The sequence below is a fragment of the Cynocephalus volans genome, chromosome 1 (genome assembly GCF_027409185.1).
Source record: "Cynocephalus volans isolate mCynVol1 chromosome 1, mCynVol1.pri, whole genome shotgun sequence".
NCBI classification, from domain to species: domain Eukaryota; kingdom Metazoa; phylum Chordata; class Mammalia; order Dermoptera; family Cynocephalidae; genus Cynocephalus; species Cynocephalus volans.
The window spans coordinates 201,445,133-201,458,612 of record NC_084460.1 but is presented as its reverse complement, the minus strand read 5'-3'; the positions used below and the strand labels follow the sequence as shown (position 1 = coordinate 201,458,612).

The 13,480-nt window shown below is 31.3% G+C and overlaps 1 protein-coding gene across 1 annotated transcript in view; it reads left to right on the top strand.

Moving 5' to 3' along the window:
• The window catches only part of DPP10 (dipeptidyl peptidase like 10), a 686,000-nt gene that overhangs the window by 595,771 nt on the left and 76,749 nt on the right, over positions 1–13,480 (top strand). Inside the window, exons 11-12 of the mRNA XM_063093496.1 lie at positions 268–391; positions 9,742–9,780. Of these exons, the coding sequence (XP_062949566.1) occupies positions 268–391; positions 9,742–9,780 (163 nt within the window). The remainder of the gene's footprint in view (positions 1–267; positions 392–9,741; positions 9,781–13,480) is intronic.

Here is a 13,480-nt window from a genome sequence, read left to right as displayed (position 1 = left end):
ATTCTCAATTTTTTTGTGTATCTGTTTATGTATGTAATAGGCATGTATATACATACACATTATTTGTATTTATGTATGTGAATATTTAAAAGAACAAATGTATATACCTATAGATACATAAATAGAAATTAATGTGTTATCATCCTTAGTGTTTTATTTATTTGTTGGTGTTAGTTATTCTTGTATATAAATTGACAAATGCACATTATTGGGTCTATACAGATTCTCTAGCTCTAAACATAAGTTTTAATTTTGTTTTCAAATTAGAGAATATTATGTCACAATGGTTAAATGGGTAAGCAATACCAAGACAGTGGTGAGATGGCTAAACCGACCTCAGAACATGTCCATCCTTACAGTCTGTGAGACGACTACTGGTGCTTGTAGTAGAGTGAGTACAATTTACTTTTCTTTTATGCTTAAAATAAAGTAGTTTATGCTCCCTTACAAAGGGAAATCAAGAAAGGCTTTGTACAAATTCTTCAATATTTAACTTCTAAAGGTGGCAGGAAAATAAGTCATCCTATTAAAAGTATTATATACTTTAATCCATAAAGCTTCCAAACTTTGAAGTGAACAATATCAATAATGAGAAGAGAACAAACTAAGCTTTTAAAAAATAAATGAATTTTTATAAGCATAAGAGTAATCTATGCCAAATGAGTTTCATTTTCAAATATGGAATTTCAATGCATATTTTGCCTTTGATTAACTTGCTTATGTGGGAAGTTTCTTTTTCATGTCTTCTTTAAACACATCCAATTTTTTTTGGTAGTTTAGGTTAGTCTTATAAAATAGTGCTGTCTCTGTTCTTACATTAAGTAAAAGTAATCCAAATATTGTTCTTGAACCACTTTGTTTTGAAAACAGGTTATATTTTAATTTCTAGAATCAGTTTTTATAAACTCTGCAGTAAATTCAATATGTGTCATTTTTAAGGTTCTTGGTAGAAGTAATAGTACAATCATCTTAAATTGTTATATTATGTGCTCGGTACTTGGGTAAAAAATTCCCAGATTTTTTAACAGCTGAATTTTCAAACTTCTGTTCTGGAAAAACGAAGTACATGTTGCCAGACTAGCTTTTCTGATCTAAACAACTATAAAACTGCATGAAATATAAAAAGCAGCTATTTCCAGATATTGGAAGGATCAGGCCTATAAATGCTGAAATACAGTAGTAAATGCACAAGAGAAAACTTGCTATGACTTTCTATTGACAACACTCTTGTACTGCAGGGCAAGAAGATGGAGGTCAAGAAAAGCACAATGGTCTCACTGATCTAAATAGTCAGAAAGAATCAGAGTTTGAGAATCTTGTTGTGACCAAAATTTATAGGACAAGTACCATGAAAGTTGGAGCTATATGAAAAGAATTCCAGCAATCCATATAGAGGACTCAATTAGTCAATGTTTAGTTGTGCATGCACACGACGTGCCTCCACATTGCCTTGGGGGAAACAACTACTATGGATCTTTGAGGCAAATGGAGAGTGTACAGTTGCACAATACTTACAGACATTGAAGTTCTGCACAGCAAAAGTGGAGAGATCTCCTGAAAACCCCGGGCATTCAAGTAAGAGCCCAGAAAGAAAGTCCATTAGGAGGAGGGCTGTTCTAACAAAGTAAATTTTAAATCACACCCTGAAGGGATCAAGTCTATCTGCCTGTAAACTGTCTACCAAAACAAAGTTTACCTTTTTAAAAGAAAAATTAAAATAAAAAAAGACTCTCAACAATGTAGCATTTATAAAATCAATCATACAATCAAAACATACAATATGTGTGGAGAAGTAGAAAATATAACCCACTCACCTCCCTGAAATATAGTCAATAGAAGCAGATCTCTAAAGGATAGCAATATTAGAATTAGTAGACAGAAATTGTAAAAAGCTGTTAGAAAGATTTTTTAACAACTTAAAGAATCAAATGCACCTAACCAATAAACATGAGAAATTTTAGTAGAAAAATACAAATTTTAAAAACATGAAAATGGAATTGTAGAAACTAAAAAGTTCAACATCTGTAATAAAAAAATTGAGTAGATGGGCTTAATAACAGATTAGACACTGTTACAGTAAAAGAGATAGAAACAATCAGAACTGAAGCCATGACTGAGAAAAAAGGCTGAAAAATGAATGAAGCCTCCATTACCTGTAGAACAATAGGAACTGGTGTGTATGTAAAATTATATACACAGAAGGCAGGGTTTAAGATATTGGGGCAGGAAAAATTTAAGAAATAATGACATAAAATTTCCTAAATTGAGTGGAAAAAAAGCATTAACCCATGTATCCAAGAAGTTAGCAAACTTAAACAGGATAAAAACAAAAAAACAATACCTAGACACAACACACTCAAATTACTGCAAACCAAAGACTGAGAGAAACGATTGTAAAGCAACCTGAGAGAAAAACACATTATATAAAGGGGAATAAAAACATCAGAAATAATGTAAACCAGAAAGCAATTGAATGGCATTTTTTTAAGGACTGAAAAGAAAACGAGGTCAAACTAGAAGCCCATATCCTGTGAAAATGTCTTTCAAAGACAAAGACAAATGAGGACTTTTCAGTTTAATAAGAACTGAGGTAATTCATCATAAGTAGTACTGCAGTACCAGTAACATAAAATGAAGTTATTTAAACTGAAGGAAATGACATCAGAGAAAAACTCAGATCTAAATGAAGGAATGAAAGATACCACAAATGGTAAATATATGGGTAAATACTCTTTCTAGCTTTTAATTTCTCTAAAAGGTGACTGTTTACTTAAGCAAATTAAAAAAGCATATGGTAGGGATACTGGCAGAAATTAACAGAGCTCTTTCATCATGATAAACTGTCAATTGATTAGGAAGATAAAACATTGTAAATATCTATGAACCTAACAACAAATCTTCAAAATACTTAAGTAAAATTCATGAGCAAAAGGTGACAAAACTAAAGAAGATATAGAAATAATTATACTTGAAGATTTTAGTATTCTTTTCAACATATTTGATGAAATGATAAGTCAGAAATATGAGTAAGGATAGATATATGGACAACACTATCAATCCAATAGCAAATTTGATATTTAAAAAACATTTTACCCAATAGGTGCAAAATAAACAATCTTTTCAAGTGCTAAAAACTGAAATCAAGCAGAATATATATTTTTGGTAATAAAGGGATTAAATTAGAAATATTAGGGAAATAACCAAATATTTGGGAATCTATAAAATAACACACTTCTAAAAACTTATGGGTTAAAGTACAAATTACAAGAAAAACTAAAAACTATTTTAAATTTAAGTATAATGAAAACACATGTCAAAATATGTGGATGAAGCAAAATGGAGCTTAAAATGTAATTTATGTATTTCATTGTCCACGAACAAATGAATGAATTAAAGAATGTGGTATGTAAACACAATGGAATAGTTTAGCTTTAAGAAAGAAGGAAATTCTAACATTTATGACTACATCAATAAAACTGGAAGACATTATTCTAAGTGAAATAAACAAAGCACAGAAAGACAAATGTCGTATAATCTTACATGGAATCTAAAAGAGTTAAACTCATAGCAGTAGAGAGTAGAAAGGTGGTTACCAGAAGCCAAGGGCAGGGATTGGAAGATGTTGGTCAAAAGGTACAAAGTTTCAGTGAGACAGAAGGAATAAGTTTTTGAGATCTATTGCACAGCATGCTGACTATAATTTATTATTAATACAAGTTAATAATAAGGTAATGTGTATTTCAAAAGTGCCGAGAGAGTAGATTTTAAATGTTTACACCTCAAAAAAAGTAGATGATAGATGTTAATAGTTTGACTTAATTATTCCATGATGAATGTGTGTGTATCAAAACATCACACTGTACTCCATAAATATATAAAATTATTATTTGTCAGTTAAAAAAGAAAAATAAGAAAAGGGAAAAGGTATAAAATCAGTAATAAGCTCCAACTTAAGAAGCTAGAAAAAGAAGTGCAAATTTAAGTCTAAGTACTTAGGAGAAATGAAATAATAAAAATGAGAGCACAAGTTAATAAAACAGAAAAACTCAAGAGAAAATTAGTGAAAGCAAAAATACTTTATTTAAAAAATTAATAAAATTTATAATCCTCATATGTGCTGATGAAGAATAAAAAACAAATTACTAATATCAATATTGAAAGGGGGCATCACAATAGAGTCTATAAACATTAAAAAGATAATAAGAGGGTATTATGGTAATAAGTAAATACTCAAATAGATAACAAGGACAAATTCATTGAAAAACATATCAACAAAATGGTTGTATGAAGAGGAAGAGCATTTGAATAATTTTGTATCAATTGGAGAAATTTAATTCATAATCAGAAATCTTTTCACAAAGAGAAATCCAGGATCAGGTGGATTCAATGATGAAATCTGTCAAATACTTAAGAAATAAATGCTAACATTCTGTGTCTTACTCTGTTTTGTGCTCTTATAACAAAATGTCACAGACTGGATAATTTATAATGAACAGAAAGTTATTGGCTTGTGGTTTTGAAGGCTGGGATGTCCAAGACTGAAGGAACAATATCTGGTGAGGGCCTTCATGCTGCATCATCCCATATTGTAAGGGCAAAAAGTGGGTGGGAGAGAGACAAAAGGGTGCCAAACTCAACCTTTTATAAGAAACCCACTCCCACAATAAAGACATCAATCCATTCATGAAGACTGAGACCTCATGGCCCAATCATCTCTTAAAGGTCCAACCTCTTAATACTGTTACAATGGCAAATAAATTTCAAGGTGAATTTGGGAGAGGACAAGCATTCAAACCATGGAGTTTCTATACATAAATAAATGTCACCATTCCTACACTCTCCAAAATATGAAGAAGAAAGAGCTCTTTTCAATTTATGTTATGTACAGGATAATACTGATACCAAAACTAGAAAAGGACATTACAAGAGAGAACATTTAAGATTGATATCTCTCATAAACACCCATAGGAAAAATTGTAAAACATATTAATACTGAACTCCAGCAATATAAATAAAGTATAGCGCATTTTATCTATCTAGTGGGGTTTATCCTAGGAATTTAAGATCAGTTTAATATGAAAACCAATTGATATAATCCATTATCTTAAGAAAAAAGAAAAAGAAAAAATAATTATATCTGTAGATGAAGAAAAGGCAATTGACATAATTCAACACTTATTCATGTTAACTTTCAATGCAAATGAATAGAAAGAAATATCCCCAGTCTTATAAAGGGTAGCTATGAAATACCCCCACACTCAGTGGTGAAACACTGACATCGTTCATGTAAAGATGAGCAATAAGGCAAGGATATCGATTCTCACCACTATTATGCAAACTCTACTAGAGACCCTAATCAGAGTAACTTAGCAAGGAATGAATATAAAGTTTGGAAAGAAAGAAGTAAAATTGTATTTGTAGATGACATAAATGTGTACATAAAAATAAGAAATATATATGTGTATATATGTATGTATGTATGTATGTATGAATATATATATATGTATGTATGTATGTGTATATATATACATATAACCCTAGAATGCAAGATTACGATTTGTAAGTGCAATGTACCAACATCAATTATGTGTTCAGATTCCTGATTTTAATCATTTTAGTGTGGTTATATAAGAGAATGTAATTTTCTATGAAAATGCTCACTGAGGTATTTAGGGATAAAGGATGTAATGCCTCTCACTTGCTGTCAAATTGTTCTGCTCTTTATTTTTGCTTTTTAATAGTTCTAACTTTCTTTTAATTGACTTTGAAAAAGTATGTTTTGACCTTCCTCCCAAGCGGCTTAGAAACAAGACAGAGAGTGAGGGAGAGAGAGAGAATAATAAAGCAAGTGGGACAAAATATAAACAAGTGGTAAATATGTCTAAAGAGTATGCAGAAATTTCTTTAACAGGTCTTGTAACTTCTCTGCATGTTTGCACCTGATTCAAAAGGAAGAATTAAAAGACAAAAGGTATTTCTCTACATTAGTAATATTAAGAAAGATAATAAGCTAAAATACCATTTTAATCTTTAAAACATTAAATACTTAAGTATAAATTTAACAGATATTCTGCAAAATTCCTATACTAAAAACTACAACATTGTTGAAAGGCATTTAAGAAAACCTAAATGAATGGAACCTATTTCACGTTCTTGAATTGAAAGATTTAATATTGTTAAGATGTCAGTTCTTCTCAAATTCAACTATAATTTCAATTTGATTCCAATTAGATTCCATCATGCCCTTTTTGTAGAAACACACAAGCTGGTTTTAAAATTTATGAGGAAATGCATAAGATCTGAACAAGCCAAAACAATCTTGCAAAAGCACAAAGTTGGAGGCGTTAGTTCTACCTGATTTCAAAATAACTAGAAAGCCACAGAAAGCTAGAGATAATGTTGGACACGAAAACAGATCAACTGAATTGAATAGTTTCCAGAAAATAGACTCACATTTATATGATCAATTGATTTTCAGCATAAGCACTAAAGCAATGGAGAAAAATGGTGCTGGAACAATGGGCATCAAAATGGGAGAAAAATGATGTTTGACATCTATTTCATATAGTATTCTAAAATCAATTTGAGATAAATCACAGCTTTAAATCTAAAAGCTAATATAGTAGACCCTCTGTATCTACATTTTCCACATCCACGAATTTGACCAACCATAGATCAAAAATATTCTGAAAAATAAATAAATGAATAAAAATAAAAATAAAAATAGAATAATAAGAATAACACAAATAAAAAACAGTACATTATACATTATAACATAAGTAATCTAGAGATGATTTAAAGTATATGGGAGGAGGTGCAAAGGTTATAGGCAAATACTACACCATTTTATGTCAGGGACTTGAATATCCTTAGATGTTGGAATACTCAGGAGTGTGGCGGATGAGTGTGTATCCCAAAACCAATCCCCTGTGGATACTAAAGGATGTGTGTACTGTCAGTCTTCTAGAGGAAAATATGGTATATAACTTCACTGTATCGAATAGGCAAAAAATCACCAATTTTAAACAGTAATAGTACATTGACATCATTAAAGATAGAAACCTTTCATCAAAGGCATCATTAAGAAAATGTGTAAGCAAGTCACAGACCGGGGGAAAATATTTTGCAAAATATGCATCTGACAAAGAAATTCTACGTTCAATAATAAAAAGACAATTCAGTAAAAATGTCAAAACATGTAAACAGATATTTATAAGGAAGATAACATTAAAAAGTCCTCAACATTATTAGACATTAGGGAAATCTAGATTAAAATCATAATGAAGCTGCACTACATATTATTAGAATGGTAAATTAAAACAATAGCAACCAAAAAAGTGAAAACAAACTGTTCATGAGGATGTGAAGAACTAAACATCTCATTCTTTGCAGGTGGGAATGTAAAATTATACAATTGCTTTAAAAATTGAATAGTTTTGTTTCAAATAAAGTTTCAACATAAACATATGTAAACAGTATTTATATAATATGTATCTATATATAAACATACTCAGTAATTCCATTCCTACGTATTTGCATGAGAAATAAAACATGTCCACCAAAGGATTTGTTCAAAAGAATCTTTAGAGAAGCATTATTCACATATTCACAATAGCTAAAACCTGGAGACTATTTAATTGTCCATTAGCAGGGATTGGATTTTTTAAAAAAGAAGCAAGTATCTGTGTAATAAAATTCTACTCAGCAATTTTAAAAGGAACAAAAACAGAATACTGACACACTCAGCAATGTGAGTGAGTCTCAATAACGTGTAGTATGAAAGAAACTTCATACTAAGGAGTATGCAATGTGTACATAATGTATGATTTCAATTATCTAAATTTCTATGGGAAAAAAGATCAGGATAGTGGTTGCATTTTTGAAAACTCTGGGAAGGGGAATGAGAGAATGAATGTTTGGAGGAGATTTAAAGGTCCTATATCTGATGAGATGTAAATAAGTTTATCAGAATTCACTACATTATACCCTTATGATCTGTGCATTTCACTATATGTGAACATTTTAAAAACATACTTCTTGAATGGTCTGTAAAAGGGGCAGACATCTCTTTTTGAATGAAATGATGAGCATAGGTATGGAAATGAGATAGTTGAATTAACCATTTACTTATTGGGTTTGACTGATGCTCTCCACAGTAAGCTTGTATTATTAGAAAATTTATTTCAGTTATCCTCTTTCATCCGGCTATATTAAGACTGACTAGGATTTCTCCATTTATTGGTTAAAGTGTTCTGGATAATTTCTCTTTCAGCTAATTACTAAGTTATTTAAAAATTGGCCTACATATATTCTAGTTAATCAGAGAAATCCTGTTACCTTCTCCAGGTGAGAATAATCTAAATATTTTCATTATATATAGGTAATTGCAAGGGTAAATTAAAATCCTTCAATAGAAAATAGAGGAATTCTATCATATTACTGTCTGACACCTTACTGACATTCTATTTATGTTCCATAAATGTAGTTTAGATTTTACTTTCTGCTAATGAAAATAATAAGACAAATAATAGCACATGAAGTTTTGGGCTCTCATGGGTTGTAACAAAACTTGGAGATACTAATGAGCAGTGGCATCGGTATCTATTTTATGTCTGTGTTTTACAGATACGAAGAATGGTTATTGCTAAAATGAAAATAGAGAAAGAAGCAATGATTTAGTTAGACGTTTTCCAGATGTCCGCATATAGCAAAGATCTATTGAAAAAAAAATGACACGAATAGAGAAAGTGGTTAATTATAGTGTAATAATAATAAGGATTAAGAAAAAAGAATGGGGCCGAGCCCGTGGCGCACTTGGTAGAGTGCTGCGCTGGCAGCGCGGCGACGCTCCGGCCGCGGGTTCGGATCCTATATAGGACTGACTGGTGCACTCACTGGCTGAGTGCCGGTCACGAAAAAAACGACAAAAGAAAAAAAAAAGAAAAAAGAATGTATTTAAAAACATCCTGTAAATAACGTATGATTATTATCAACAATTTGAAATTAGTCTCTCTGCATATACTGTTAATATATTGTTAGTTTCCTTAATTTGAATACTTTTATTATAAAATTACTTCTTTCAGAAAACAAGATATTTCATGCCATTCCACATAAACAATATTACTAAAATTTATTTTATTTCCACATATTTAACCTAAGATTAATTTAGTCTAATTTTGCTTTTTGCAGTATGTTTTGGTTCCGATCCTTTGCTGGACTGTTTTAAAGGACCACATAATTTTATCATTTCAAATGTTTGATTTTTTTTCCCTAAGACTGAAGCAATACTGATAAGAAAAAGTGGCTAAGATTAAGAGTATACTGAATATTGAAAGAATGTCCACTTTTTAATTTTATTCCTGGCTGTTTGCCCAGTTCCTTTGAAGGACTTAATTTTGTTTCCTGATCGTGCCTAGAGGTGAAAATAGACAGCGTCTGGTGGTTCAGAACAGTTTGAATGAGGTAATCAAACAAAGCTGGAGAAATGATCTTCTATCCCTGGTGACATACTGCTAGGAATTCTGAAGAAGTTCACCAAAGAAAATACTTTATAATTAAATTATTTAATCCCAATTCTCTACTTATTTGGTTTAAATCAATAATGGCAATGGGATATCTCATGCTATTTCACTAGTTGAAGAGAGGGAAAAAATGCCTGATAACAGTGTAAAAAAGTTAAATTTATATTTGCTTATTTTAATCTTTAGATGCTTCATTGAGTTAATTTTTTGTTTGTTTCAGAAATATGAGATGATGTCAGATACGTGGCTCTCTAAACAGGTATGGTATAAGTGGTCTCTGTCACATTTTGGCCATTGTGACTATCCTATTCATCCATTTGTTATACAACTTTCTCTAAATGTTATTTTAGTAATATGACTTTAAAGCTTTGCTAGGTTTGGCAAAGTGATTATTTTCCATTATTTATTATTTTCTAATATTTATGACTTGAGCTTTCTATGACATCATTTGTGAAAAGGTTACTTCTGGTTTTTATGGGACTTAAATTACAGAATAACTACTAGGATCCATTTTCAGGATCATTCATATAAGCAAACTTTCGTGTAGATGATGGAGAAAAAGTTATAATGTATCAAAACTAGAAACCATCAGCATTGTTCAAATTGCCCAGAAAATTGACCAGATCTCTACATAAATTGATCATGTAGAGATTACTCAGATGAACACTCCTTGCTCACAATGTGAATTTGTGACATAAATGCAGCTGGAATTGAGATGGACATAATAGAGTAAAAACCAAATGTCTTCACGTGGTCTCATACTGGACAATTCAGAAGGAAACACAAATAGATTATCCAAATATGGCTGAATCCATTTTACTATTAGATCTATCACTGCTTTTTGCAAAGGGAAGTATTATGTCTTGTTTAGTTTGGTTGAGTTAGATTTATTTTATTTGGCATAGGCCTTTTTTTATTTTATATTCTCTCCCTAGGTGTCATATACATCTATGGTTTCAATTATCACCCACATATTGAAATGTCCCCATTCATAGCCCCAGACACACCTATGAGTTCTTAAACATTCAAATTCATGCTTGGAATCTCCTATGTTTATAAAAGTATCTGTACACCCTCCAGGTCCAAGCATTACTCTCCTACTGAGTCTTATTTCTTTGTATCATAGTAGTCAATGACATAATTATCAATCCAGATAGTAAATCCATTAACCCAGTAGTCATCCTTGAACCTTTCCTCATCTTTATCTGCATATATAATTTATCAACAAATTTGTTGGTTTTACTTTCAAAGATCTCTCAAGTCAATGGGCTTTTCTCCAATCTATAAACATCATTCAGGTTCAAGCTACAGGTACCACAGTTTCTCCTTAACTGACAAACTCTTCACCCCTTAGTCACCTGCCAGTCTGTTCTCCACACTGCAGGCTGGGTGAGTGACCTTTTTGAAATGTATATTTAATTGTCCTTACCAATGTCATGCGCATACTCCCACTCCCACAACTCAAACAACTTTTATCTCTTCCTTCTGTTCATCAGATAAAGACCAGCATCCTTAAATGTTCTACAAGGGATTAAATTGAGAGCTTTTCCAGCTCTATGTCAAATCATCCTTACACCCATTTTCTCCATTCCAGCCACATTACCATTCATACCCACAGAGCCTTCATATAAGCCCTCCTTTCTGAACAGAATTCTCTCAACTACTTTGTTACTTGAAGCCTATTTAGTTTTCAAACTTTAGCTTAAGGCAACTATTTAAGAAGTCACCTCTTCCAATCACCCTAACCAAATCACATTCCTCAATAAAAGTTACTCTAAAATCAAGTGTAATCTTTGTATAACACTTATGTAATTATTTCTGTGATCTTTTACTAAGATACAAGAGCAGGAAGGATGTTTATTTTTTGCTCCCCATTGTAAACCAAATGCCTAATGTAGAATACATTATACAAGAAAAGCACCATGAATACTTGTTGAAAGAATAAATAAAAAGGGTTAAAAGATTAAAGTAAACTAAGCTCTTGCTTGTTTGAAGTATAGCTACAGATAGCTACAGATAGATAAAGATATAGATATAGATAGATGTGTTTATATATATATTCAGTACATATGTGTCTACATATATGGGTATCTAATAATATGAACAATTTTATCTTTGTCAGTGTACAAAATAAAATTGAAAAAAACCTTGATTTTGTAGCCAATAATGGATTCTCACAAAATTAACTTAGATACTAAAAATAAAAACAATGAAAAATAGTAACATAATAAATATTCATGTGTTCTGCATTTCCCAGCATTATTAAACCTATTTTGCTGTCATTTTTATTGCCAGTGACATTCATAATAGTTTAACATCCATCATAATAAAGTATGCTCTTTTGAGATTTTGCTATCTGAATTTTAATTCCCAAATTTATGAGTGTTTAATAATTTTTTTTTAAAGATAAGCATTCAGTTATCAATTATTCAGTATGAAAATGCAGTTGGTAGTTTATCACAGTTGATTTTTTCCAGACCTGTAAGGAATTTCATTAAATACTTAGATGACATTTAAGGGATGAGCATGCTAACAATAATGAGAAGAAGCAAATTTCTAAAATAATTATAAATTTGATAGAGTCATCATGTACTCACTTTCTGGATAGGAGAAAGGGCAGAAAGGAGTGGGTATTCTTGGCCTAGCTTTCAAAGGACTCACAGGGGGTATGACCAATGTATGTTTATATGTGATATGTTTGGTCAATGGATAGAGTTCAATATCCCTAGTTCAGTGCCATGGGTCTTATAAACACTGACTTGCTTAAGGTCACGAAAGTAGGCAGTGAGATTGCTTCCACTTGTATGGAGCTGAATATTTATAGCCAAATATTGTTTAGTGCTGAAAAGTCCAGCAATGAATTTGAGATTGTGGCCCTCATCTGTTCCTTTTCTGAATACCTTCTAAGGCACCAGAATTGGTAGATGGGTGGGGGTGGGGGGAGGGACTAGGAATGTAAATGGGAGAGCCCTCAAATAGCCCCGTACCATAAAAAAGTTATTTATCTTTTGAGCAAAGCATAAGGAGAGAATGGTGAGTAAGGGAGGAGCCCATATATTGGAGTAAATGTGCTGGATAGAGTGATAGAACAAATATTCCTGCCCATTGAATATATGCAGTTATTTATTCAACAATTATGAATTGGGTTCCTACTGTGTCCTAGGAAATAGAGCTACACAGATAAAATTGCAAATTTATTTTAATTATTAATAGTCTAATGAAGGAAGCCAATGAATTAATGCATCAATGTAGTAGAATGCATTGAGAGCCATGATAGAGATGAATACAGAATATTTTTAAAAACATCTGAGGAGAGATTCCCTACCTAGGAGAGATTTCCTAATGAGGAAAATTTGAAAATGGTGTATGTTTCTTGATTAAATAAAAAATGAGTAAAATTTAGCACAAAAAAGGAAGACAGAAATGTTGTTCCAGATGGAAAAAACCCCATGTGCAAAGGCAAAGAGAGAGATATCTCAGTGAGCCAAGAGGTAGAACAAATAGAATTTTTGGGTCTGTCATAATTGAAAGATGTGATTCACTCAATCAAGTATTTTTTTCAGAATCTTTATATTCCCAGTTATGTAATGTTCACAACCTATAATTCTGTATTACTTCCAAGTTTTAAGTTCATTACATATATTATCTTATATTTTCATGAGTGTCCATGAGGTAGACAAAGAAATTATTATCCTTATATTGCTATCAAGGGATATTCTTACTAATGAAGCTAAAATAAAACTCTTCAGAATACTAAAATAATTATTAATTGGTTTTTTTCAGTCAGTAAATAATTATTGAGCACAATTTACAGGACAGCTATTGTCCCAGGTCCTGAAGATACAGCAGTAAAGAATATAAGGTTTCTGCACCATGGGGCTTACATTATAATTTAATATTACATACATACATGCATGCATTCATACATAATACTTATATTCATACACAAATAAATGCAT